Source organism: Monodon monoceros, unplaced genomic scaffold, assembly GCF_005190385.1.
Source record: "Monodon monoceros isolate NGI ecotype Baffin Bay Population unplaced genomic scaffold, NGI_Narwhal_1 Super_Scaffold_1, whole genome shotgun sequence".
NCBI classification, from domain to species: Eukaryota; Metazoa; Chordata; class Mammalia; order Artiodactyla; family Monodontidae; genus Monodon; species Monodon monoceros.
The window spans coordinates 64997349-65025327 of NW_021703765.1; the positions used below are offsets into that span (position 1 = coordinate 64997349).

At 52.7% G+C, this 27979-nt stretch overlaps 1 protein-coding gene across 4 annotated transcripts in view; it reads left to right on the forward strand.

Moving 5' to 3' along the window:
* The window catches only part of AP1B1 (adaptor related protein complex 1 subunit beta 1), a 53361-nt gene that overhangs the window by 18102 nt on the left and 7280 nt on the right, over positions 1 to 27979 (forward strand). For all 4 annotated transcript variants that reach the window (XM_029225408.1, XM_029225432.1, XM_029225423.1 and 1 more), the window contains exons 2-15: positions 1857 to 1919; positions 5697 to 5802; positions 8328 to 8463; positions 9234 to 9479; positions 10700 to 10890; positions 11926 to 12147; positions 14627 to 14747; positions 15104 to 15199; positions 16203 to 16318; positions 16668 to 16833; positions 22058 to 22156; positions 22628 to 22887; positions 23496 to 23697; positions 25124 to 25267. In XM_029225408.1, coding sequence (XP_029081241.1) covers positions 1883 to 1919; positions 5697 to 5802; positions 8328 to 8463; positions 9234 to 9479; positions 10700 to 10890; positions 11926 to 12147; positions 14627 to 14747; positions 15104 to 15199; positions 16203 to 16318; positions 16668 to 16833; positions 22058 to 22156; positions 22628 to 22887; positions 23496 to 23697; positions 25124 to 25267 — 2142 coding nt within the window. In that variant the 5' untranslated portion in view covers positions 1857 to 1882. The remainder of the gene's footprint in view (positions 1 to 1856; positions 1920 to 5696; positions 5803 to 8327; positions 8464 to 9233; positions 9480 to 10699; positions 10891 to 11925; positions 12148 to 14626; positions 14748 to 15103; positions 15200 to 16202; positions 16319 to 16667; positions 16834 to 22057; positions 22157 to 22627; positions 22888 to 23495; positions 23698 to 25123; positions 25268 to 27979) is intronic.

Sequence of the window (27979 nt, forward strand, 5' to 3'; positions counted from 1 at the left end):
ATACAGGCTTAAACTGGAGAAATACAGTTGGACTGCAGGGGAGCTGTGTTGCCATTGTTTCCAGAGATTTTTTATAAAATAAATTTATTTATTTTATTTATTTATTTTTGGCTGTGTTGGGTCTTCGTTGCTGCGTATGGGCTTTCTCTAGTTGCAGAGAGCAGGGGCAACTCTTTGTTGCAGTGCATGGGCTTCTCATTGCGGTGGCTTTTCTTGTTGTGGAGCATGGGCTCTAGGTGCACGGGCTTCATTAGTTGTGGCTCATGGGCTCTATAGCTCAGGCTCAGTAGTAGTGGTGCACTGGCTTAGTTGCTCCGCGGCATGTGGGATCTTCCCGGATCAGGGTTTGAACCCATGTCCCCTGTGTTGGCAGGTGGATTCTTAACCACTGTGCCACCAGGGAAGTCCCTCCAGAGACTTTTGAGATGTTCCTTGACTCCTCACATCCATCCCAAGAGTAACCTTAATCTCCCCCCACCGATAGCAATGAATTGGAAGAAGATATTAATGGTTTACATGTTTGAGTCTCTTCTATAGAGGCAACAGAAGGGACCAAGTGAGTGAGTTTTCTCCATGCAAATGTCTGTTCTTTGGGTTGTGTGGTTTTATGTACCATGTGAAACTATAGGTAGGACTGGAAGTTGAAAGTCTCATGGCTTTTTGGACTGAGTCCTTAAGCCACTCTCAGGGTTCTGTCTTTTCTCTCAGATGGGGAAGCAGAATTCCCTCCTCTCTAGAGCACAGGTCCTGAGCTCAGATGGACTTGAAATTGTCTCCCAGTCCAGCCACTTACAAGCCATGTGACCTTGGGCAAGTTACTTAACATCCCTGAGCCTCAGTTTCCTCATCTAAAAAGGGGGTAAAAGCAATTACTTTATTGGTAGAATTAAATGAGATAATGTTTGTAAAGCTTTAATAGGGGTTCAGTAAATGATAGCTTCTTAATAAATGTTAGAACAACCCCTGAAGCCTCTACCATGCATCCAGGGTACTTGGCTCCTGTGTAGCTTCTTATATCTCTCATCTGTTGACCAAGAAAAACTATTGAAGTTACATAGTAAATGCTCAGCAAATTGTTGAATGAATGAGAGGGCCTTGGTACATTCTTTGCCCTGTTGCCTTAGACCAGTACTTCACAGCGTGAGTTTTACCCTAGGAGGTGTCCTGAGAGATGCTTTGAGAAAACTGACCAGTCAGATTTGGGGAGTGCTGTAGAGTCTGCAGTGTGTAGTTTCTAGCCCTCTCTAGAGATGAATAGTGCCTATCACTGTTTAGAGAAGCTTGGGAAAGTTGGGTAGAGAAGAAATCTCTCTAGCTTTTTAACCTTGGCGTTTTCCAAGCTCCTTTGACTATATAGGCAATGATAGTGATAGTACTTCCATGAGGCTGTGATGAGGCTTCAGTGAGTTCACATGTGAGAAGCACTTAGTACTGGGCAGAGTGAGCACCACAGAGGGTCTGCTGTAACCATGATTGTTCAGTGCTTTTTAATCTGTGGACTCTTCCAAAGTATTGAGCCATTCCCTACCGATGGACATTTAAGTTATTTCCAGTGGTATATTGTTATGGACAGTGCTGCAGGATATAAAACCCTTTTATCCTGTGCAGATATTTCTGTGGGAGAGATTCCTAGAAGTAAAATCGCTGGGTCAAAGAATATGCACATTTTAAAATTTGATAGATCCTTTGGAATTACCCTCCAAAATCTAATCAGCCATTATCTAACAGTTCATTTGCCCAGTAAAGAGATGAGAAGCTATCTCCCCTCATCAGGCATGCACTGGATCCCTCTCCCCTCTTGTGAAATGAAAATGGAATGGAACACAAGGGCAAGTTACCTCTTTTCTGTCTTGCAGAGTCTGGCCACAGATAAGGGACCAAAATGACGGACTCAAAATATTTCACCACAACCAAGAAAGGTACTGTTTGTTTCATTGTGGGGTCTTTTCTTTCTTTTTTTTTTTTGGCTGCCTCTGGTCTTCGTTGCTGCACACGGGCTTTCTCTAGTTGCAGCAGATGGGGGCTACTTTTCATTGCAGTGCACGGGCTTCTCATTGCAGTGGCTTCTCTTGTTGCAGAGCACGGGCTCTAGGCGTGTGGGCTCAGTAGTTGTGGCTCGCCGGCTCTAGAACGCAGGCTCAGTAGTTGTGGTGCACGGGCTTAGCTGCTCTGTGGCATGTGGGATCTTCCCGGACCAGGGCTCAAACCCGTGTCCCCTGCATTGGCAGGTGGATTCTTAACCACTGCGCCAGCAGGGACATCCCCATTGTGGGGTCTTATCCTCTTCTTTCCTTGCCCGACCCTTCTGCTTGCTCCCTGTGGTAGTGGGGGGTGAGGGCTTGTGGAGGCCTGGAAGCAAGTGGCAAGAATCCCTGAGAGCATTTTGAACCTTGTGGATCCAGAAATTTGAACTGTGGATGGTGTAAGAAGTATGACTACTTCTTTCAGAATTCCAGAAGGAAAAAGCATTAGCTCCACATATAGAAAAAAGCCCTCTTTTGTTCCCCATGGCTTTAAATTGTTAAAAATGATGCCCCACTGCCCAGAGGAAAGAAAGCACACAATCCTGTCAGCAACTGCACAGTGGTATCTGTGCATGTTTGGTCCTTATCGTTGGGCACATGTTTTACGTGGTTGAAGTCAGAGTTTATATCCTGTTTTTCATCTGGCATTATCATAAACGTTTCCCCACAGTTCTGAAGACTCAGTCTGTTGAGTTGCTGCATCAAAATTTGCTAAGCTAGTCTTGTATTGTTTGGGTATTACACTTGATTTTGCTTTTCGGGAAATGGAGTTGGTTGTAGTGGCTGACAAATGTGCTTTAACCCTGTAAGCAATCTTTCTGGCTGGCCCTTCCTTCCTCCTTCCTTCCCTCCAAGTGAGATTAACACTCGCCTGCTGACCAGATGAGGAGAGTTTGTTGTTGGGTCAGCTGAGCCAGGACCTGCAGTCCCCTCATCAGGTGGTTCATTTCTCAGTCCAGCCAGTTTTCCTGTGTCTCTTCCATGTGCAGTGGAGGAGACAAATGGAGTCTCTGACCTGGCTTTGCTTGCCCTTGGGCAGAGACGACAGTTTATTTATTTATTTATTTATTTTAATTTAAAAAAATTTTTATTTTATTTATTTATTTTTGGCTGTGTTGGGTCTTCGTTGCTGCACGCGGGCTTTCCCTAGTTGTGGCGAGCAGGGACTCCTCTTCGTTGTGTTGTGCGGGCTTCTCATTGTGGTGGTTTCTCTTGTTGTGGAGCACGGGCTCTAGGCGCATGGGCTTCAGTAGTTGTGACGAGCGGGCTCTAGAGCGCAGGCTCAGTAGTTGTGGCGCACGGGCTTAGTTGTTCCGTGGCCTGTGGGATCTTCCTGGACCAGGGATCAAACCTGTGTCCCCTGCATTGGCAGGCAGATTCTTATCCAGTGCGCCACCAGGGAAGCCTGAGAGGACAGTTTATTAAGTAGTGATCACTCTAAAGGGCAGTGGGTGCTGTGATAAGGGAGGGGCGGGGCCCGTGGGAGGGTTGGGGTGGAGCTAGACAGATAAAGTGGGGTGGAGTGAGTGCTGTCCCAGGTCCATCAGGGAAAGGAAAGCCTAGGCACAAGTTACTGAAGAGTGTGATGGAAGAAAGGTTGGAGAGGTTTGTGGTGCCTGGTGAGCCAGGTCAGAGTGGGTGAACAGTGCCGAGTAAACTGAGGTGTCAGTAGTGGGGTTTTTTTTATGGGTTTTCTTTTGAGGAGAATATCTAGAGAAATATCTGGGACCAAATTTGACATCATTGATGGTTTTAGGCAGGTGGAGGTCAGAGGCAGATTCTAATCAAGGATCGAAGTGGGTGAGGCTGTGGGGAGGCAGGGAGATTAGAACCACAGTTCTCATGAGAGATGATGCTGCCTGAGCTGGGGAGGAAGGCGGGGGTGTTGGGGATAGAATTGGATGCCTCGTATGTGATTGATTGGTAACTGGTTGGATTTGGGGCACATTATAGGAAGGAGGCATTGCTGAAGCAGGCAGATCCCCGGATCACCTCACTAGCCTTCTTGGGGCCAAGGTGACTCGGGCCTAGATCCATCAATTGACTGCCAGTTGTACTGAATCTGGCCAAACACCTCAAACAAAGCAGGGGCAGCCCAGCAGCAAGGCCCAGGGTCAGTCACATGGTCTGTTGGATCCCATAGCAGGGACACAGCCCCCTTAGTCCCTTGGAGGAGAAGGGCGTGTGTTCCTTCAGCTCTCCAGAGCCTTGGATTTGAACTGCAAGGTCTGCAGATTCCTTCTGGCTCTGTTGAGCAATATCCTCAATGTGGCCTTGCCCGGGCTGTGCTGCACGATTGTTCTTAATTAACCTGCTTACTGTCTCTCATCTCAAGTCTTTGCTGAACACCACATTGTTCAGTCATTAAAAAAATTTTTTAAAAAAGAACAAAACAAAAAACAACAACAAAAAAGAACAAAACAAAAAAACCCTGTTAGTTTTCTTTTTTTCACTGTAAATCCATCTAGAACTTCTTCTAGCACTTCCCCCCACATGATAGTTTCTGCTTCACCCCCAACCCAAGTAACTTGAGAGGGAAGCCCGGGACTCTCCTACAAAAGAGGGAGCCAAGACAGAGGTTCACGTGGTAAATTAGTAATAATAGTGACCACCTTTAATGCAGGCCACTGAGTGCCAGGCACTGAGCTGAGCGTTTTGCATCTGTTACATGAGAAGAGTCAAGGCCCCAGGCAAGGCAGAGAGTACAGACAAGGAAATGGTTTCAGAGAAGCAGGGTGAATGTCCTGGGTCGGCCAGAGCACATGGGCTTTGGAGCTGGCAGACCTGGTTTTGAATCTTAGCCTTCCTCCTCATGGCTGTGTCCTTGGGCAAGTTCCTGAACCTCTTCTGGCCTCCATTTGCTCATCTGCAAAATGTGGGCAAGTGTGGAGTTGTTGTGAGGATGCAATGAGAAAAGGTGTGGGAAGAAGTTAGGGAGGTGCCTGGCTTAGAGAAAGGCTCAGGAAAGGCTGGCTGCAGCTGGTTTAAGGGCAGGAGGTCTGTCTCACTCCAGCATCTGCCCTCTTAACCTGTTATTGGGGTTATCAGGCCCCTGACTACCTCTCCATGGCAGGGCCCTGAACAGTCCTACTTCCTCGTTTGCTTTTTCCAGATCATCAATTTCTTAAGAACAGTTTATTAAATGCTAGAGCCCTCGTGGGACAGCTGAATTCCCATTTTCAGAGCCAAGCAACCACTTGTGGATCAGGAAGTGAAACCCTGAGTGAGCTCTTTTAACTCTAAGCTCTAGGAAAACAGGAAAAGCCTATGTGTTGAAACTGAGCAAATCCTGCCCTTTTCCCTTAAGTCCCCAGGTTCCATCCCACGCTGCTTTGAGGGCTTTGGGTACGGGTGGCTGAGGAGAGCTTTGCTTCCCTCGGCATGTTTTTAGCCATCTGGCTGAGCAGGACCTGGCAGCAAATTTTTTGTCTCCCTCAGAACCTCTGTAGCTTCCATGGCTCCTCTCCCCTAGATCTGACGTGATCTCCAACCTTCCTTCCTGATAATTCAGAGTTGTTTCTGCCTGCCCCCCAGGGCCAGGGCCTGAAGCTGCCTTCAGCGGGCAGCACAGCATGTCTTCCCTGCCTCCCTCCCATTCTTTTGGAAGCTGGGGACTGGGAATCGCCCCTTGGCAGAGTGGAAATGGATCACTCATGCTGCCTCCTTTTTTAGGGGAGATCTTCGAGCTGAAGGCAGAGCTGAACAGTGACAAGAAGGAGAAGAAGAAGGAGGCAGTGAAGAAAGTGATTGCGTCCATGACCGTGGGCAAAGATGTCAGGTGTGCAGGGGTAGGCTGGCTGGCAGCTGGAGGCAGCTGACAGAGGGAAGCTTTTGAGCTTGGGTCCAGTTCGATCCCTCCTTTAAGATATCCCTAGGGACCCATGTCTCCCCTGGTGTAGCTCCCTTCGCAGATCTTTCCAAATAGAAGGTTTTGTTTGCAGAGGGGTCATGTGCTCAGATGTTGATGGGGCCGGGCAGTAATGGAGCAAGTGAAGTGGGCTGGGTCGAAAAGGCAACAGGCAATGCAGTGGATGTGCTGTGAGTCCTGTCAGGAACTCCAGAGGATGCTGCCTGCTGGGGAAAATGACCCCAATGGGACCAGGTCTTTTGGTTTTTAAAAAGAACAGGGAATCTGGATTTTTCATTTTAAATCTCCTTGTTTTAGATTGCCAGATGAGGGAATTCCCTGGCAGTCCAATGGCTAAGACTTGGCGCTTTCACTGCTATGGCCCCAGGTTCAATCCCTGGTCAGGGAACTAAGATCCCACAAGCCACGTGGTGCGGCAAAAAAAAAAAAAAAAAAAAATTGCCAGATAATACTAAACAAACAAATAAACACTATGCAAGTAAAACACACCTGCATGTTGGGCTTGTTAAATTTGTTGTCAGTTTGCATCCCCTGGTGTGCATCTGTTGCCAGAGCACATCACATGTAGAATTGTGGCCACTCCTTTGCTCATGCATCTCCCCAGCCTGGAACGTCCCTTCCCCTTGTCCATTTACACTGCTGCCTCCCTCATCATGCCAGCTGACTACCCTGAACACACAGCATTTGCTGTGTTCCTGTCGCCTGGCACTAATTGTAGACTGTCCTCTTCTTATGTATACTTGTGCTTACCTGCCCACCACATTGTTGAGTCCCCAAGGACAGGAGCTGGGTTCTGTGACAACTTAGCACTTGCACAGTGTTTGAGAGTCAGCAAAACACGTTTAAATGTTTTCCTAGCAATTCCCATACTGTAGGTAAGGATATTTTTCCTGCCAAAGAAACCAGAAACAATGACTGCCCCATGGTCACGTGGTTAATGGAGGAACTGGACTCATGCTCAGCCCTTCTGAAATCCAGACCCAGGGTGCTTTCCCCCATTCCCTCTCCTTTGGGCCCTTTTGGTGCCCAGTCCTGTGCCTTATAGGCCTGGGTGCTGACGTGGAGCAGCTCCCCATCTGGATCCCTCAGCAGGAACCCACAGCTCCGGACTTCTCCATGGATTTCCCTGTCCCATTGCCATGCTCATCGAGGGGCCTCCTGACAGCGCACAGTAGAAACAGTTCTGCATAGAACCCTGCTGAGGACACAGTGGCAAAGGAATCAGGCGTCTGCTGGAAAACTGGGCCTCCTTCCAAGACAGATTCTTCCCAGGACAAAGCTGCTTTCCTTCAACTAGAACACCCATGTCACAGAGGAGGCACCCCTGTCATCTCAAATGAGCTTGTTTTGCTGATGGGACGGGCCCAAAAGAGCAAGTTAGGCCTCTCAGCTCCCCCCTTTCCTGGTTCGTCATCTTTCAAGGTGATGCATCAGCTTCAGCACTGACTGGACTCTCCTGCCTGTCGGGGCTCAGGAAATTCACTTTGACCTCTTAAGTCTGTGTTACTGGGTCCTCGCCCATAAAATCACGAAAATTGAGAAGGGGGGTGATAGATAATTCCAGAGACAGAAAATTGACCACTAACCATATTTCACATGTCAAGGGGCCTGTGACCCTGGGACTGTGGGGTACCATGTTGGGAAGGGTTCTGCCCAGTATAACAGTGGTCCTGAGCATGGGCTGTGACTCAGACCTGGTGCCTTAGGCAGTTGTTTGATATTTGTGAACCTCAGTATTGTCTTCCGTAAAGTGGGGATAATCCACTGACTTCTCAGGGCTCTTAAACGAGATCATCATGTAAAGCCCCTAGCACCAAGCCTGGTGTGTAGCGCGTGCTCTGTACACATGGGCTGATTCTTAGTGGGTGCCTTGTAGTGACTGCAGCCCAGCCTACCCCTGCTCTCCTAAGCCCTCTGCAACCAGCAGCCCAATATAAGTGGCCATGTCAAGTATCAGAGAAGGAAAAACAATCGTTTTCATTTCTGTAGCAACTCCTAGATGTCAAGGACTAGATACCTTAAGTATGTTGTCTCTTTCAGTTATCACAAGGGCCCTGTGAAATGGGGTTTTGTTATATCTTTCTTGCAAATGAGGAAACTGAAACTGGGGATAAAAGAATTTTCCCAACTTGATTCAGCCAGCAAGAGGCAGAGCTGGGTTTGAGCCAGGTCAGATGGGCTCTAGAGCTCATGTTTGAACCTTGTGTAAAGAACAGAGGACTTCTTTGCTTTTAAAATCACCCTTTGGAATTCCATTTCAACCAACAGATGTTCACGTTAATGGAGCTGTTGCCCTGCCTTTTACTAAGAAGTCCTGTTAAGTTTTCCTTCCCTCCTTCCCACTCACCCTCCTCCCCAGCTCCCATTAGCTGCCTGAAAAGTCTTCCTCTTCTTTTTTTCACCTTTCCCACATTGACGCTACTTTGACCTGCCAGTGCCCTCTTCCCCGACGTGGTGAACTGTATGCAGACGGACAACCTGGAGCTGAAAAAGCTGGTGTACCTGTACTTGATGAACTATGCCAAGAGTCAGCCCGACATGGCCATCATGGCCGTCAACACCTTTGTGAAGGTAAGTAGAAGCTTGGTGTGGGGCTGGGTGCTCACTGCTCCATCTCCCCTCAGTCTCCCGGGGTGGGGCGCTACAGCCCTGGGTAGAAACACGGAGGATCCTTTCCAGGCCGTCTGGCTTCCAGCCTGGGGGCCTCTTCCTCCAGCAGAGGGCTCCCGTTGTCTCCAGAAAATCTGATGCCACAGACCCTGCTAACTCATTCCGTGTGAGGTCGCCCCAGGCCTTTCGATCCCCGTGTGCCCTGGCGTGAGCCATGGCCCTGTGTCATTTGCCAGCTGAGGATGCAGCATGTGTCTGAGGGCTTCCGTATTGCCCTTCTGGACTTCGCTCCTTTCTGCATGTTCTGTCCTCCAGATTGAGGAGAAACAGGGACTTGCGTTGTCAGCTCTGTGCACCTTTAAAACCTTAGCTCCCCAGCCCTGTTGATGCTTAGATGTGGGCGAATGAGGGTTCTGTGGCCCAGTGGGAACATTGAGGGTTGTGGTGCTGGGTGGACGCGGCTTGAAATGTGGCTCTGCTCTGTGACCGGGTGAGCTCCTGACCTTCCTGAGGGCCTTAGCTCCCTCACCTGTGAAATGGGAACAGTATTGTGTGTCTGCTGTGAGGATCAGAGGGAACAGTACAAAGCCTGGTATCTGACAGATGCTACGTGCTAAACACACGGCACTTACTTTTGGTGCTGTTGGCCGCAGTCGGTGGGAGATCCCACAGCAGCTGTCTAATGTTGCTCAGCTCGCCCCTGTCCTCGGCCAATGGCTGGTTTCCCTCAGGACTGTGAGGACCCCAACCCCCTGATCCGGGCCCTGGCTGTGCGGACCATGGGCTGCATCCGCGTTGACAAGATCACAGAGTACCTATGCGAGCCACTCCGGAAGTGCCTGAAGGACGAGGACCCATATGTGCGCAAGACGGCGGCCGTGTGCGTGGCCAAGCTCCACGACATCAATGCCCAGCTGGTAGAGGACCAGGGCTTCCTGGATACCCTTAAAGACCTCATCTCTGACTCTAACCCCATGGTAAGTCTCTGCCACCCACCCTGCCACCTCCACCACCTCCAGGGTTGCTTGGGAAGACCTCTGCTTGACCCTCCACCAGGCAGCCCCAGTTCTTGGAAGTCAGAGCCCTGCGGAGCGGGCTAGCTGTTTTCCTACCCGCAGTGGTTTGGGCGCCATCTTTGGAGTGAGCTAGACCTGGATTCCCTTCTCTGCACAGCCCTCTCTAAGGAGCTGTGTGACCTCAGGCATCCTACCTAACCTTCCAGAGTCCTCTTTTCTTCATTAGTAAGATGGATCTAATTCTGCATGACTGCCGGGGGTGTTGGGAGGCTTAAGCCGCTAAGGTAATGTGCCTGGCATAGCCTGGCACAGCCTGGCACACAGTGGGTGTGCACCCAAGACTAGTACCCTCCTTCCCCTTCCAGTCACTGTCATTGTCACCGTCCTCTCACCAAGACTGTCAGAGAGCTCTGAATGTGAGGTACTTCTCCCTTTCCTCACTTCTTTGCAGGGTTGTAGAGAATCACCCTTGAAGTAGTGTAGCCTGGAGGACAGGGCACCAGAAAGCAGCTGGGAGGGAAGCTGGTCTCCTCACGGCTGGTGATGGCAGCAGTTTGGAGAACAGTTCGGTAGGGCCATGTTTAAAATGAAGTATACAACCCACCCGGCCCAGACGTCTCATTCTGTGTCCCTCTGAAACACTGATCACATGCGGGTGCCGAGTGACCAGTACGACAATGGCCGTGGGAGCATTGCTTGATTACGGGAAAGTTGAAAACCACGCAGAAAACACATAAAAACAGCTGCTCTGGTGGAAATGGGTTGCAGCCCCAGAGCTTCACCTGGCAACCCCTCTGTGCTCCAGCCCCTGAGGGGCTCTGCAGGAGGAACCTTCTAGCTCTGAGAAGCACAGTTGTCAGCTCCCACAGTGAGCTGCTGTAGCTGGTAGAGCGGGACTGCGTGTTAGGTAGCAGGGAGCACTATCTGTTGCAGGAACCTGGAGCTAGATCTTTCTTGTTTTGTGTTTTTCTTTATTGTCAGGTGCACTGACTTTAGTTTCAGCTTACAGAGGAGTCAGTAGGGTGCATGCTTGGAGTGGGTCTCGGTGCTCCAGACCCTGCCCTTCAGGTCATATTCCTTTCAGGATGTTTGAGCTCTGACTGGCCAACATCATTAGCCTCACTACCTCCCTGGCCTGAGAGCAGCATCCCAGCCTCTGTCCCTTCTACCCTCTCAACCAGGTGGTGGCAAACGCAGTGGCTGCCCTCTCGGAGATCGCCGAATCTCACCCCAGCAGCAACCTGCTCGATCTGAACCCGCAGTCCATTAACAAGCTGCTGACAGCCCTGAACGAGTGCACCGAGTGGGGCCAGATCTTCATCCTGGACTGCCTGGCCAACTACACACCCAAGGACGACCGGGAGGCCCAGAGGTAGGAGGCTACCCTTGCTTGCCAGCCTCTCCAGGCCCTGGGGTGGGAGGCTCCAACCATGAGCTGGCCCCAGGCCTCCGGGGGGCTTCTTTCCAGGCCTTGCCCCACAGACCATCCTCAGACACAGAGCCAGCAGGTTGACAGTGGTGTTGCTTCAGGCAGTCAGCTCACTGCTCACTGAGGGCACAGAACAGAAGCCAGGGCCTGACCTGGGAGCTGACAGAGAGATCTTGGTCACTGCGGGCTGAGGAAAGAGGTGGACAGCATGAGAGCCACCACTCGTTGAATTCTTACTGGGTGCCTGGGGCTCTGCTGGGTGCTTCCTACGCGTTAGATAATCTTTAAAGAAACTCTGTGAAGGCAGCCCCATCACTGTCCCCGTTTTACAGGTAGGGAAACTCTGACTTAGGGAGGTGGAAGAAATCACCTAGGTCACCCAGCTGGGTCTCCCCTCACTCTTGGTCCTAACCAACATGGTATCCTGCCCCTTTTTTTTTGTTTTTGTTTCTTGCGGTACGCGGGCCTCTCACTGTTGTGGCCTACTCCCGTTGCGGAGCACAGGCTCCGGACGCGCAGGCTCAGCGGCCGTGGCTCACGGGCCCTGCCACTCCGCGGCACACGGGATCCTCCCAGACCGGGGCACGAACCCATGTCCCCTGCATCGGCAGGCGGACTCTCAACCGCTGCGCCACCAGGGAAGCCCTCCTGCCCCTTTTGAATGCCCTCACAACAGAAGGGCGTGAGTTGACATTCATCCAGTGTTTACTGACTGCCAGGCACTGTGCTCAGTGCTGTACATGCATTGTCTCATTTAAGCCACCAGCGACCGTGTGAAGTTGGCATCATCATCTCCATTTTTTTAGATGAGGAAACTTGAGGCTCAGAGTGGTTTTAAGCTGCTTGGGGTCAGTTAGCAGGAAACAGAACCAGGAGCTAGGTCTTCCTCCTACAGAAGACAAGCTATCTTGATAACTAAAAACAGGGTGTTTCCCCTTGCTTGTCTCTCCTATTTGTCCCCCTCGGAATGGACCGCAGCATCTGTGAGCGGGTCACCCCCAGGCTCTCCCACGCCAACTCCGCTGTAGTGTTGTCTGCTGTGAAGGTGCTGATGAAGTTCATGGAGATGTTGTCCAAGGACCTGGACTACTATGGCACGCTGCTCAAGAAGCTGGCCCCGCCCCTGGTCACACTGCTGTCGGCCGAACCGGAGCTGCAGTACGTGGCCCTGCGAAACATCAACCTCATCGTGCAGAAAAGGTACTGGGACCACCACATATGGGTAGTGTGAGCCCTGGCGCGGGGTGGGGGGGATCTCCTGCTGGGAACAGGGGCTCTGAAGGGAAAGTGACCTGTCACCGTGCAGGATGTCTCAACAGCTTAACCCAGGGGTTCTGAGCCATCGGCATCTTTGTCCCACAGGGGACATTTGACAATGTCTGGAGACATTTTTGGTTGTCACACTGGGGGCTGCTACTGTCATCTAGTGGGTGGAAGCCAGGGATGCTGCTCAACATCCTACAGTACACAGGACAGCTCTGCCCCCCCATAGAACTATCCACACCAAAAAGTCTGTAGTGCTGAGTTTGGGAAACCTCGGCTTAGCCTAACCAGGTAGCATGCCAGATAAAAGCTAGCGTGCACTTCTTAACCTTGGAGAGTGGATGGTCCACAGTCCACACAGCCTTCCTGAAACAGGCTGTAAGATCGTGTATGTGTGCGCACACTCATTTTTCCTGGGAAAGAGTCCATAGCTCTAGAGGCTGGAGGACTCCAAGATGAGGCACCATGGATTTTGCATTCGCCTCAGGGCCACTCAGAATGCTGAGCAGCCAGTTTCAGTCCACCGAGTAGGAATGACCACAGTAGTGAGCCACTGCTTAAGGGAAGGTACCTGACACCGGGGTGGGTTGGGCTAAGAAACAAGGACCAATCCAGTAAGGGTGCCAGGCAGCTCCGTGGAGTGGGGCCAGACTCTGCAGTTCTACTTCCAGCCTCTTTGGTCAAATGGCTGGATCAGCAACTAACTCAAAAGCAGAACAAGGGCCTCTTGTGGACAGGGAGCATGTGTGGAAGACCACACATGCTCCCTGTCTTTATAGCTTCAGTCTGGTTCTTAGTACACACATCGGGGCCCAGAAAAATCAGTGGAATTCAGACATTTGCGAAGGTTTGGGAGGTAAATTGGGGCAAGCTTCCTGAGTGCCTGAACAAAGGGATGAGACTAGGGATTCACAGTTGCAGTGTGGGGTTTAGTGAGGTGTCGTGACCTATGGATCCCAATCAGCAGGAGGGGCTCCCTGTGCTATATTTAACAAGGCAAACCTCCTAAGAAGTTGACCCTGTTGCTGAGGCACTACCAGGCCCAGACCCAACATGCTGTTGGGTAGCTTGTGCCGAGTCCTGATGGCAGAAATCACAACTTCTGCCGCCCAGCTCAGGATCCTGCCTCGCTTTGCCAGGACCTCCCCGCAGCCTGCTCAGCAGCACTGAGGACCACCCTGGGCAGGGTCCCTCCTTTCTCTTTGCTGGGTCTTCTCGCCTCTTCACCATCTGTCCTCATTCCTTTTTGTTCCTGCTCTCTTTTCTGGGAAGGGTGCGGGAGTAGGAGTCAGGTAGGGGAGGTGACTCTCATCTTGCTCCCACCCTTATTAGCACTAGATGTGTGACCTAGGGCAGGCCCCTCCCCCCTCAGGTTTCCTCAGCTAAGAAAAATGAGGTGGGTGGTGCCGGTGAGGGAGGAGCAATGACACTGGTGACAGTTCCTGCCTAGCAAGTGCCTTCTCTGAGGCAGATACGGATCATGCTAGATGCTTTGCATCTACCTCTCACAACAGCCCTGTTATGTAGGTCTCTGTGCCGGGATCCCCAGGACCACCCCCCCACACACACACACACACTTAGAGATTCACTAGAAGGACTCACAGGAGACAGCATATCATTGTTTTCATAGCTGAGGTTTATCATCGACCTCATAGGGCTGCACAGCTGGATCATGAGGGAGAAAGACAGGTGAGTCTGGAGGAATCCTCGTGCAGGCTTCCCATGGGGGGTCACACAGAGCATGTTCCTCCCCCAGCAACAGTGCAGCAGCATGTGTGTAATGTTTCTGCCCAGGGATGCCTGTTTGAGACTTAGCACCCTGGGGTTTTTTTTGGGGGGACGAGTCATAAAGGCACCCTCTGCCTGACACCTACCAAAATTCCAGGCTCCTAGAAGGAAAGCAGGTGTTCAGCAAAAACCATGTTGTTTATACAAACAGTCAAGGCACAGTTAACCACCTTTATCATTTAGGGAATGGTGAGAGCACTCCCAAAAGCTGAATTCCCAGATGCCAGGCCTTTCTAAGACTGGCAACTCGGGCCTGCAAAGGTAATGCTTCTGACACAGAACGCTTCCTATTTCATGAGTGAGGAAATGGGCCTGAGGTCACCAGCTAGGATTGGAACTGAGGCCTGACTCCCAAGCCTGTTGCCTGATGCCTGTGGCCTCTTGAATGTGAACTGTTTCTTGCTCATATTCCCTCTTCCCTTCCTGGAATGTGGTTGGACACACAGGGGCCAGTCAGAACCTTGGTTGGCAGGTCCTGTGCCCAGGAGCGTGCAGCCATGGGGGCGACTACTTTCATGGATGTCAGCTTCCATGTCCGACCCCAGAAATGTCCCAGCAAACGTGGAAGGGTTTTCTCACAGGGCCTGTGACTTGCTCTTTGCTCTTCGGGCAACTTGCCCACCACCAGGCCTGAGATCCTGAAGCACGAGATGAAGGTGTTCTTTGTGAAGTACAATGACCCCATCTACGTGAAGCTGGAGAAGCTGGACATCATGATCCGCCTGGCCTCCCAGGCCAACATCGCCCAGGTCAGCAGGGGTGGTGCCCAGTGCACCGGGCTCTGTGAGCAAGCTCTCCACAAATGTTAACTGATATTTTTGTGATTAAAGAGTTTGTTCTCTCTGTTATTACTTCACATCCATTGAAGTGGTAGTTAGGTGGATATGTTAGCTAGATCAACCAAACTAAGGATTGTCCATCCCTGCCAACTAGTCCTTCCTGTTTTCCTCTTGGGGCACCTGACAGCTATCTCCCTCCCTTGGAACTTCCACTTCGAACAGGAGGCAGAATCCCACCCTTCTAGGGGTGTGTACATACCCACAGCCCAGGGGTGTTCCAGGAGGTTGCCCTGCCAGATCCCCCCAACTGCATCTTTGGGCCACAGGTGTTGGCGGAGTTGAAAGAGTACGCGACAGAAGTGGATGTGGACTTTGTACGGAAGGCTGTGCGAGCCATTGGCCGTTGCGCCATCAAGGTGGAGGTGAGGCTCTGAGACTCTGTCCTTGGCGGGGGGAAGGAGGAAAGGAAAGGAAGCTGAAACCAGTCTGATTCCAGCAGAATCTGCCAGCTGCTCATGGTCCAGGAAGGCCTGAGGGTCACGACTGGAGCCCCCAAGGTACCCACGGTACAGATTTGGTTGGGCTCCTTCTCATCTGTAATCTCCCTTGGGCCTCTGAGTTGCTGCAGGTGAAATTAGCCCGTCATCGTCAGGGGTCTCCAGCAGCATTAGCTAAGACAGTGTGGCAGCCCAAGCTGGTGGTGGCCCTGGTAGACTTAGCTCTCACTTTGTGGAGCTTTGGGGCAGGGGCTCTGCCTATTGGACGTTTTGGCAGATATCATGATTCAGCTGTCCATGTGCCCTTATCTTCAAATTCCCAAGGCTCATTCAGACCCCTGTGTCCTGGCACTTCGTCCCTCCCATTCTTTGCCTCTGGAGAGGTTCCTTGATCACTGATCTGGCTCTCCTTAAATGGGTCTCCTGGAGGCTAGGGGATCTGGGACAGCTGGTCACTTCAGCCCAGCCCCTTGAGACGTTTTCCATTTGGCACCCGTGATGGCAGTCTGAGAAATCTCTCCCATAGAGCCTAGTGCAGCGTGTTGGAGTAGAGGGGTGTGGGGAGGGCTGGTCCAAGCAGAGACCTCCTAAATGCTTCTGGTCACGGGAGCCCATTTTGTGGAACAAGTAGAAGTGAAACCCTGCTCTCAGGGCTTGGCCTAGAAGAGCTCCAAAGACCCTCCCTGCTCTCAGAAGCTCTACTGGCCTTCTCCTCAGTCTAATTCTATCTCCCTGTGTCCCTGCCATCCCAGGACCATCATTTTGTACTCATTCTCCCCTGTTACCTGCAGAGAGGGTTCTCCTGTTTTCCTGCTGTGAAAAGGAAGGTGGGCAAGGTGTGACTGAGCCCTTGACCAAGGCATGTTGGTCAGAGGTTCTGCTGGAAGTGGGTGCAAGGCCTTGCCCACACTCTCCTCTTGCCACACAGCAATCTGCCGAGCGCTGCGTGAGCACGCTGCTCGATCTCATCCAGACCAAGGTCAACTACGTGGTCCAGGAAGCCATCGTGGTCATCAAGGACATCTTCCGCAAGTACCCCAACAAGTATGTGGCTGCCCCCCCGCCCCATGAGGGTGTTGTGGCTCTGCCGGGGACGGACTGGTGGGGAGGAAAAGCAAGGAGGAGCCTCTCCCTCTTCCTTATTTTTCTGCCGTAAACAGCATTCTCAAGAGAAACCGTTTATTTTTTTCTTATTTCTCCTGAGCCGCCCCTGCTCTGCTCCCCAGGCCCAAATAAGAACTGAAATGTAAAGGATAAAACTCAAATCCTGTTACTTGCCAGCCTCTCGGGCTCTTGTGGGACAGCTGCCCGTCTCTGTTGGCCCCTCCCGGGCCTCCCCTGGGTGGCCCGGGCTCCCTCAGTGCTCACGTGCCGGCCGTGCCCTGGTCTCCAGGTATGAGAGCGTGATCGCCACGCTGTGCGAGAACCTGGATTCCCTGGACGAGCCTGAGGCCCGGGCCGCCATGATCTGGATAGTGGGCGAGTACGCCGAGCGGATAGACAACGCAGATGAGCTGCTCGAGAGCTTCCTAGAGGGCTTCCATGACGAGAGCACCCAGGTGAGATGTTGGGTGGCCGACTTGGGCATGGCCGGCAGCTCAGCACCTGCGGTCCCTCCTGCCCTGAAACCCTCCTCTCAGCCAGGAGGCCTCAGGGCCCTGCCCCTCCTAAAACTGCACTGACGGTGTGGACAGACACAGGAGTGCCGTATGGGTGACAGGTGTGGCCCCTTGCCTCCCACACTGCGGTACCTAAGGGGGACATGTGAGGACACTCTGTGGTGGTGGATATTAAAGACTGCAAAAGTTTCTGGTTTTGTTTTAATTTTGTATTTATGTTTGGATAGGTAGTACATTGACTTAGTTCAAAATAGAAAAGACACAAAAGGATATATAGTGAAAATTCTGTTTCCTACCACTTTCCTGGTCACAAGTTCTCCTGGAGAACACCATGTTATTTATTGGTTTCTGGCGGGTACTTCCAGAGAGAGAGTTTAGGAACACACCAGCCAGTTCCTCTACAGAGACATGAATAGTCAATTTTCATCGTTTGTGGTACTTATAATACATAAAGTCAAACACTGATTTAGTAAGTGCTAAACCATTGCTTCCAGGAGAAATATAGAGTTGGGTTCCTACAAACCCCAGTCACAGCATTTTTATCAGCTGGTCAAGGTAAACCTTGTTTTATGTGTGTCTCTGTTTCGAGACACCTTATTTATTAATATATTACTGTTGATTCATTAGCATTGAACTCATAGCCAGCAGCACTGTAACTCACGCCTGAACAAAGCTCATCTAACACATGTATGTTCTCTAAAAGGCACATCACAGCCTTCTTGCGCTTAGGAACACCAGATAGCGCTTTAGCACTACACTGGGGGTGGGGTGGGGGCATTTTAAACAGCAAAATCACCAACAAAAAGCGGCAAAATGTGAAAGACATGGCACTAAGTAGACTGTGAAGAAGTCACTTGTTTACAATATGAGAGTTGAGACAGACGGCAGGGCACCGCCTCACTCGACCTCAGCTGGGAATGTGTACTTCAGGCAACTCGAATTTTTCACTGCTGTGCATGTTTGTGAATGACCGTGAAAACGCCACAAGCACTGATTTCAGGGTCACCAGTAAATTTTAGCAAGCAGACAGATTTGCAGATGTGTCCTCTGTGAATAATGAGGATCAACTATATATATATATATATATATATCCTTCTCACTTTTTTAAAAAATTTCTTTATTTTTGGCTGTGTTGGGTCTTCACTGCTGTGCATGGGCTTTCTCTAGTTGTGGCGAGCAGGGGCTACTATTCGTTGCAGCGCGCAGGCTTCTCACTGCAGTGGCTTCTCTTGTTGCAGAGCACGGGCTCTAGGCACACGGGCTTCAGTAGTTGTGCTACACAGGCTCAGTAGTTGTGGCTTGTGGGCTCTAGAGCGCAGGCTCAGTAGTTGTGGCACATGGGCTTAGTTGCTCTGTGGCATGTGGGATCTTCCCAGACCAGGGCTCAAACCCGTGTCCCCTGCATTGGCAGGCGGATTCTTAACCACTGCGCCACCAGGCAAGTCCCCTCACTTATTTTTAAATACTGATAGTAAACTATACAAATTGAAACTGGTCAGTACCTTTCATTTTTCCCTTAAAAATACATTGGAAGGCCATGCCATAATTAATTTTTGCCATTATTAATTTACAGTTTCAGAGGAGTCCTTCATGCAGAAGGACGATGTTTGTTTAACCAGCCTCCCCTGACAAATATTTAGGTGTCCAACCTTCTGCTCTTTTAAACAGTACTGCTGTGAATAACCTGTGGAAAGCACACCTGCATGTGCAGCTGGAGGGTGAATTCTTAGAAGCATGATGCTAGGTAGAAGGACCCGTGCATCGCAGGTTCAGGTTGCTGTAGCAGATTTCCCTTGGTGTGGAGATTGTTCTGGTTTACACTCCTGTCTCAGAGGTGGGAGAGTCCTCTCCTTACCTCCTTTGCCAGCCTAGTGCATGCTCAGACTTTATTTTTGCCTATCTGATTGATAACAAATGGTACCTTGGTATAGTTTTGTTTGCATTTCTGTTTTGAGTGGGGTTGAACATCTGTACATTTGTATTCCCTCTTACGTGAACTGTGCTCATGCATGTGGGGCCTTTAAAATGTCTGTGAGCACAGAAATCTTAGCTGCCCAGCTGGCGCAGTGGAACCCAGTGGATCAGACTTTGGACCTTGAATCGGAGATACCAGAGTCCAAACCCCTCTTCTGCCCCTTCCTGGCTTGCTGCCTTTATGCTAACCCTTTACCTGTCTGAGCCTCAGTTTCCTCATTTACAAAATGAGAATCATAAGACTTTCCCTCATCCTGTGCTGTGAAAGTTAAATGGGATGCTTTGTGTAATGTCCCTAACACGTGCACAGCCCCTAAATTAGAAGCACTCATTAATGGTGATGTCAGTGTTGGTCGGAATTGGTTTAAAAGCACACTTGTCCAGGCAGAAAAGGGGACCTATAGGTTCCTGTAGCTGAGTCCAAGGAGCGTTCTCTCTTCTGCACCCCTGGGTGAAGGTGCGTGGGTGGTGGCAGTGGGGCTGTCTCTGCCTTCCTTGGGTGGCATTGCCCTTGGGCAGGCTCCCCACCAGTGAAGCTTGCGAGGTGTCAGTGCTTCCAGGCTATGTCCTTCTCACTTAGCAACCCCGTAACTGCCTTCCTCTCAGTGGTTCCAGCAACAGTTCAGGCCTGTTTGCATTACCCTGAGCCAGTCCCTGTCTCTGTGGATTGAGAGGGCCAGAGAGAAGGACAGTCCTCTGAGGGAAAGCCAGCGTTTCAAAGCCAGAAGATCAAATGGATGCTGGTGGGAAAAACAACAGGTGTCTGTCACAAAATAATAATAGTAATTCTCACCGACTCCCACTGCCACCTGCCACATCCAGCTGGCAGCCTGCCCTAGGGCTGCCTCCACTTCCACCGCACTAGCCTCCCTCCCTTGTCAGAGAAGCAAAGCCCGGTCTGGGCTGGTTTCTGCTCCTGTAGTCAGGTCCTGCTGGGATGACTGCAGAGGATGCCCTGTGGGGGTGTTTCTGCCTGTGGCTCCTCCCCCATTGTAGGGTCTGGAGCGTTCAACCCGCCAAGCCCATTTCCTCATCTCTAGCACAGGGTTCCTGCAAAGCTTATTGGATGTTGTGTGTAAACTGTCCGCTCCAGTGCTCAGCAAACAGTAGTTGGGTGGTGGTGGTGTTTTAATTAGGTGGCCTGTTTCCTTTGTTCCTGGGTTCACAGCACAGTTCAGAGCTTTTATAAGAATACTTAATGCTTTGCAGTTTGGGAACTTATTTATTTATTTTTGGCTGCATTGGGTCTTCATTGCTGCGCGGGCTTTCTCTAAGTTGCGGCGAGCAGGGGCTTCTTATTACGGTGGCTTCTCTTGTTGCAGACCGCGGGCTCAGTAGTTGTGGCGCACGGGCTTAGTTGCTCTGCGGCATGTAGGATCTTCTCGGACCAGGGCTCAAACCTGTGTCCCCTGCATTGGCAGGCAGATTCTTAACCACTGCGTCACCAGGGAAGTCCTAGGAACTTACTTTAGATTGTCTCTTTGAGCCCCCTCATCCTGGCTCCTAAGCCTCTCCAGCCGTGGACAGGGAGCGCTGCGTCTGGCCTGTCTGAGGGCAGGGGCAGCGGCATCTTGGCAGGGGGACTGCCCGGACCTGCAGGCTAACGGGAGCCTCGGTGTGTGTGTGGGGAGACGAGGTAGGGAGCTGAGGCGGCCCTGTTCCCAGGCAGCACTGCAGACCCGACAGTGATGAATGAGCGCTGGCAGCCAGCTGCCTGGGATTGGGGAGAACTTGGTAAAGAGTCCCTGTGTGGCAGTTGTGGTGACGTTGACGATGATGACAGCTGTTGTGCATTGAGCAGAGGACACAGTTCTTTCCGTTTGTTGTCTCATTGACTCTTCCCATCAACTCTGTGAGGTGTTGCCTCCATTTTATAGATGAGGAAACAGACTCAGAAGTTAAATGGCTCGTCCAGGGTCACCAGCTGGGAAGTGGTAGAATCAGAGTTCAAATGAGGTGTGATCTAACTCTGGCTCCAAGTGAGCTGCCATAGATTGGTCTTCAGAGCTCACAAGAACCCCCTGAGGTAGGCCACACATCTCCCTCAACGACTGAGGGTAAGTGGCTTTCTCTAGGCTACCCAGCCAGCGACTCGAGCCAGGTCCGGAAGCCAGTCCCCGAGCCGCCTCCTGCCTTGGACACAGCTAGCCTGCTCCTCTGCCATTGGCCCATGTGTCACCAAATTGCAGGGACTCCGGATGCTTAGTCCCAGAAACAGACTGCATCCCCTCAATCCTGCATACCAGGGCAGCTAAGCCATTTGTTTTTGTAAGTGCCCTCCTACCGGACAGGCCCAGGAGGTGCAGCCAGCCCCGTTGCCACCCTTCTGCCGCAGGCCTGTCCCTAGCACAGTCTGGGGAGCCTCAGGCTGTCCTCTTGTCCCAGGACTGACAAAATGCGATGGGGCTAAGGAAGGTCTATGCACAGAATTGTTCTTTCAGAGGTATGTTTTTAGTCAGCAGGTTTTTCTTAAGTGCGCGTTGCACACCAGGCACTAGAATGAACAATAGCCAGGGATGCAGCAGTGACAGACACGATCCCTGACCTCAAGGGGATCTCTCCATAGGGCGGCCCAGTGGCTTGAAAGCATCTCCAGTACTGTGGGGTGGTGCCAGTGAGGGGGACAGGAGGCTACAGAAGTGGGGAGGGGGCACAGGAGGTACGTTCAGGTGAAGACAGTGGCAGGTGAGAGGTGGGGCTGGTGGGGCGGGGCAGGAATGGTTCCCGCCCTCTGGTGGAAGCACAGTTCCTCACAGCAGGCTGACTGTGTGGGCCCTGCTGCCCCAGTCTGCTGGGCATCCCTGGCACCTGTTCCACTTGTTGGCAGATGGTCTTTAATAAGCATACCAGGCACATGTGTTGCCTCTGTAAGCTGCGAGCTCCTGAAGGCTGTGAGGCCTGGAGCCCTGATGGGTTTCTGGGACCCTAGCACTGGGCAGCAGCCCCCACCTGCCTGGGGTTGCCAGATAGCACCGTGGCCAGCTCCTTCCTGAGCGGTCGGGCGGAGGTCCAGGCTTCTCAGCACTACCTCTCCCCTGCTGGGCTTGGCCTGTTTGTGTGGCCAACCCCAAACCCCAGAAAGCTGTTCTCAGCCTTTGAACATCGTTTTACCTCACTGAGGTCCTCACCTGGTTTCCTACCGTCCCCACAAGAAGCTTACACTCCTTCCTCGCCTCCTGTCTTCCTGCAGGTCCAGCTGCAGCTGCTGACAGCCATCGTGAAACTCTTTCTGAAGAAGCCGACAGAGACTCAGGAGCTGGTGCAGCAGGTCCTCAGCTTGGCCACTCAGGTGGGTGCGCAGCCTCCCTGCTGTGCCCAGCACAGCCCTTGTTCCACGGAGGGAGCTTCAGTCCAAGGAGCCAGACCTGGGTGGTCCTGCCCCTAAAACTGGCACCACTGGGATTTGGTCCCAGAGCATTCCAGGATCCCTGCTCAGGGAGCTCAGTCACAATCAAATAGAGGTGGGGCAGGGGCAGGTGGTGACTTTGAGCCAGACCATACATGAGAGAGGAGAGGGAAGTCCCTGAGAACTGGGAGGGCAGACAGTGGAGGAGGCAGGGAACGGAGGCAGGAGTGGGCTGGGGGGAAACCGGGGGGCTGGGCCACATCTATTCAGGCAGTTTACGGGTGTGCTCCCGCCAGCGCTCAGGTTGCCATCAGTCGCCCTGTGATCCCACCCATGTCATGGGACTACGGATGGGGCTCCCCCTTCCCCTCACCTGGTTGCTCCGAGTTTCACTGGCTTCTCATCACCTCCCAGGACTCAGACAACCCGGACCTGCGAGACCGCGGCTACATCTACTGGCGCCTGCTCTCCACGGACCCCGTGGCTGCCAAGGAGGTGGTGCTGGCGGAGAAGCCGCTCATCTCGGAGGAGACAGACCTCATCGAGCCCACGCTGCTGGACGAGCTCATCTGCTACATTGGCACCCTGGCCTCCGTATACCACAAGCCGCCCAGTGCCTTTGTGGAGGGGGGCCGGGGCGTCGTGCACAAGAGCCTGCCGCCCCGTACCGCCTCGTGAGTACCAGGGGCCACTCGCTGGCCTGAGCCTCCCCATCTGCTTCCTCGGTTCAGTAGCACAAGCACTCGGGCCTGAGTCTGAGCAAAATTACGATTCTAGCAACTTTTTAGTGAATGCTTACTACATACCAGGTATTGACTCGGTGACAACAGCTCTGAGAGATGTCCCCTCTTAAGAGATGGAGACAAGAGGCATAGAGAGCTTGAGTGCCTGGTGCAGCATCCCAGGCAGCAGAGCTGGGCTCAGACTCGATTCTGCCTGACTCCAGAGCCCCGTTCCTCTCGCCTTCCTGCTCTGCGGCTCCCAGGGTTGTTGGCCTGGTTGTCCAGTCCTCTGGGGACCAGCACCCGCTCTTCTCTTTAGAGTGGGCTGAGTGAGGGGAATACAGATGGCCCTCCCTTCCCTCAGCCCATGAAGCTGGATGTCTCGGAGAGCCAACATGATGGATCAGGCGTCGGAAGGGGGAGGAAGAGGGGATATAGACAGGCTTCTGGGATAGTGAGGAGACCCAGGTGCCTCTCCTGAGGGTGGAGACTGGGGGCTCTGACCTCCCTGAGATAGCCTGACCCCCCACCCTGCTGAGTCTCTTTCCCTGTCCTGACAGGAGTGAGAGCACAGAGAGCCCAGAGACGGCCCCTGCCGGAGCGCCCCCTGGCGAGCAGCTGGATGTCATCCCCACCCAGGGCGACCTGCTGGGCGACCTCCTCAACCTGGACCTCGGCCCTCCGGTGAGTGGCCCACCCCTGGCCACCTCCTCGGTGCAGATGGGAGCTGTGGATCTTCTTGGCAGCGGCCTCGACAGCCTGGTATGTCCTAGGGCCCCCTCTGGATGAGGTTGATAGTGATCTTTGGAGGACCGATCGTTGAACGCCCTCTCTGCCAGACGCCAACCAAGGGCTTCAGGCACATTTGCCTGCAAAGGTGATCATGTAGCTCCTTACACATCGGTGAGAGACTGAGGCTTAAAGAGGTCAGGTGACCTTCCTTCCAAAGAGAACACAGCTGCTAAGTGGCAGACACAGGATTTAGCCCCTTGCCCGGCTGCTGAACCCCAAGAGACCTGGAGCAGTGTAGGGCCTGTCCTAGCCCCTTCCCCTGAGTCTGGCACCTCGGCCCTGTAAGGCTGGAGGAGCCATACCTGCATGCACTTACCCCACATGCTGCACTGGTTGGGGGTAGCAGCCCAGCAGGCCTGAGAGAGGCCCATGAGAGGTCAGGGACAGTCCCTCTTCCCCTGTGAAAGGGGGTGGTAAGACTGGCCTGGGTGTTTCCCTTGGATTTCTTCAGGCAGCTGGTAGAGCCGGGTGAAGGGGGCAGTGGCGCCCTTGTCACTTGGCTATGCCTGGCTCAGGTCCCCAAGGCCACAGCATAGGAAAGGGTAGGAAGGACGAGGGTGGTCAAGTGAGGCCAGTGGGTCATGCCCTTCATAGAGACAATGTGGGCCCCTCATAGGCCCGGCACAGCTTCACACCAGGCCCCTTTTGGTTGGAGCAGCAATGACTAATTTTCTCCCTCTTTCCCTCTCTTTCTTATCTCTCTGTGTCTTCTTTCCTGGCTTTTCTCTCTGCATGTGGCTGCCTGTTCTCTTCACCCTGCCTGCTTCTGCTTGGAGATGGGGGATGAGCCTGAAGGGGTATGGTTCAACCCTTGTGCCACCAACCCTGCTGCTCCTAGATCGCCCCCCCCAGCATCCCAAGGGTCGGATGATGTCAAAGCAGTCCCTCCCTGCTAGCCCTGGCCTCTGTCCAGTGTCCTGGCAGCCTCTGCATTGACTGCCCAGCATCCAGCTGCCCTTGGGCCCCCATGTCCATTAATTCCTCAGCCCATCCTCACTGCCCTACAATGAAGTTGCCTTGTCATCCTGAGGCTCGCCGGCCCTCTCAGTCCCCACAACCCCTCTCTGACATCCTGGGGTGCGTGCTTTCATCTGCTGAGCACAGCCCCCTCACAGTATTGTGTCTCAAGTACCCCTTTATCCATGGGCTGTTAGTTTGTGAGTGTCCCCAGCCCTTTCCCTCAGGGCCTGCGGAGCACGGGAGGGCTCGGCCTCTCCTCTCCACCCACCTCGCTCTGTCTTGTTTCTGCAACTTAGAGTTGATGTGATGGCAGCCCTGCAATACCCCCTCCTGGCCTGCCCCCGTTTTCTAAAGGGCCAGGTGGCCACACTCATCCTGGGGCCCTGATGTCCCTGCCTTTGATGCCCGCCTTTGACCCGTTTCCCTTCCTTTCTAGATCGGGGCCTCCAACTTCGTGTCACCCCCAGCAGCAGCAGTACCAGCCAACCTAGGAGCACCCATGGGCAGTGGCCTGAGTGACCTCTTTGACCTGACCAGTGGTGTGGGCACCTTATCAGGATCATATGTGGCTCCCAAAGCAGTAAGTGCCATGGCTTCTCTTGTGGCAGGACGTGTGGCTCCTTAAGTGGCCCACTGTGTGGGATTGGCCCTGGCCGGCCAGGATGGGCTCCTGGAGCAGCAGTTGGCCAGCACGATGCTGAGGGCAGCAGGGAGCACAGGGAAGGGATGCTAAGTCAGGCGTGGAGGCCTGGGGAAGGGTTCGCAGAGGATGGTGTTGCTGGAGCTCAGGCCTTCGGATCAAGTCAGAATTAGCAAGGCAAAAATGGGGAGCGGGCTCCAGGCCCAGAGTTGAGGGAAAGCCCACACCTTCCAGAAAACTGGCAAAAGTCCCATCTAGTTGGGTCAGTGGTTCTCAGTGCTGTCCTACCCAATGCTCCTAATTGATAACAGGGGTTTTATAATGCCTCCTCCTTTCATAATAAATGAGATCTGTGGACTGTACATCCTACCTATACATATAATTTCAAAAATGGTAAGATGTTGTCATCGCATAAAAGAGACTTAAGGGCTTCCCTGGTGGCGCAGTGGTTGAGAGTCCGCCTGCCGATGCAGGGGACACAGGTTCGTGCCCCGGTCCGGGAAGATCCCACATACCGCGGAGCGGCTGGGCCCATGAGCCATGGCCGCTGAGCCTGCGCATCCGGAGCCTGTGCTCTGCAACGGGAGAGGCCACAACAGTGAGAGGCCCGTGTACAGCAAAAGAAAAAAAAAAAGAGAGACTTAAAAGGAAGAGAGTAAAATGATGTATTTCAGTGTTGTGGAGGCTTGGGCATGCCCGCCCCAGATCTGATTGCATTGTTGGGTGCTGGCAGCAGTGCAGAGTCACAGTGACACCACAGCTATAGAGAGTGTTTGTAGCTCACGTGCCATGAGTGATGTGGCCAGAGGTGCCATTAGTTTCTGAAATGGTGACTGACTTCCAGTTAAGTTCCAAACAAAACAAGAAACAGGCTTCCCTTGATTTTCACCATCATTAGTTTCCTGGAAATTGCAGGGCATGTTGAAACCATGCAGAAAATAGTCAAGGGCTGCAGGACAGTAGCTCATTGTGAAGACCGTTGTCCTCAAGGTAGCATCCCTGACCCCAGCCCACTAAACACAGTGTGTCCCCCCCACACACCATTGCCTGCCTGGCGGTGCCTCACAATGCCCACTGGGCCACCCAGGGCAGTACCCCTGCCCCCAGACTCCCGCCTAGACCAGAGCTGAGGAGGGAGGAAGCTGGCAAGGTCGGCTGCACCAGCTTTGAGCCTTTGTTCTTGATCCTGGTGCAGCAGGAGACATTGGAAGGTTTTAAGCAGGGATGAAGCAGATTTGCACTTGATAGCGATCCTCTGGCCACCATGTGGAGGCCGGACTGGAAAGGCTAGAGCAGAAGCAAGGAGCCGGTGGGGAGACTGGCAGGAGTTGGCTAATGGCTGCCGGACAGCAAGGCACTTGTAGGGGTGGAAAGGAGGCTGGACTGGAGGCAGGCATGGCAGGACGTGGCAGGACATGGGGCTGGTGGGGAGGGGGATTCCAGCTGGAACAGTGGGCAAGGGGCAGGGTGAGGGAAGGAGAGCTGAGTTCGGGGTGTGAGAACATGTGGGCCTGGCACTAAGGAGAGCACAGTGTGGGCCAGGCTTTTAGCCTCAAGGAAGCTGCCAGAGGGGACAGACGTGGCCTGATCCCTCACAACACTCAGGTCACACATCATGTCTGCCGCTTCATTCCCAGCCAGAGCCGCTCTCTATTCCAAGGTCCCCTCGCCAAAGCAGGACACAGCAGGGCTTCAGGGGCACAGGGACATCTCCCTCATGACTGGGGAGCTATGAGCCAGCACCTGCCCTGCCCTGCCCACTATACCACAGTGGTGGTGGCCAGAGTCCCCAGCCAGGATTCCTGGCAGGATCTGGGCCTGAGGGGCCCCCAGCAGACGGCAAGTCTAGTGCTAGCAACCACACACTTCCGTGCTGGGTACTGCATGAACATGGCATGGCCACCATCCCACTAAGTCCTCCCAGCAGCCTTATGATGCTGTTATTCCCATTTTTGCAATTGAGAAATCTGAGTGCTTTTTCCTAAGGTCACATAGCTGGTAAGTGACAGAGTCTGGAACTAAATGTAGGGCTGTGGCACCAAAGCCTCTGCCCCCAACCCTTATGCGATCTTTTTGTTTTTCTTTAAAGATTTAATTTCATTTATTTTTGGCTGCATTGGGTCTTCATTGCTGTGCACAGGCTTTCTCTAGTTGTGGTGAGCGGGGGCTACTCTTCGTTGTGGTGTGAGGGCTTCTTTTTGCAGTGGCTTCTCTTGTTGCACAGCACGGGCTCTAGGTGCGCGGGCTTCAGTAGTTGTGGTTTGCGGGCTCTAGAGCCAGGCTCAGTAGTTGTGGTTCACGGGCTTAGTTGCTCCGCAGCATGTGGGATCTTCTCGGACCAGGGCTCGAACCCGTGTCCCCTGCATTGGCAGGCGGATTCTTAACCACTGCGCCACCAGGGAGGTCCCCCTTATGTGATCTTAAAGTGTTTAAGAACCTCAGTGTGCCTATCTTAATGTCAGGGGTTGTCAGAATCAGCTGGCCCTCGAGGAGCTTGCCCTCTACATTGGGTTCATTTTAACAGGTATTATCACTGCTTTGTCTTAGTGGAGGGCCAGATGAGTGTACCAACTGGAAGGAGAGGTGAGGGGATTCCAGGTTAGGAGTAATCAGGGCAGGCTGCCTGGAGGAGGAGTCCTTGCAACATGGGCA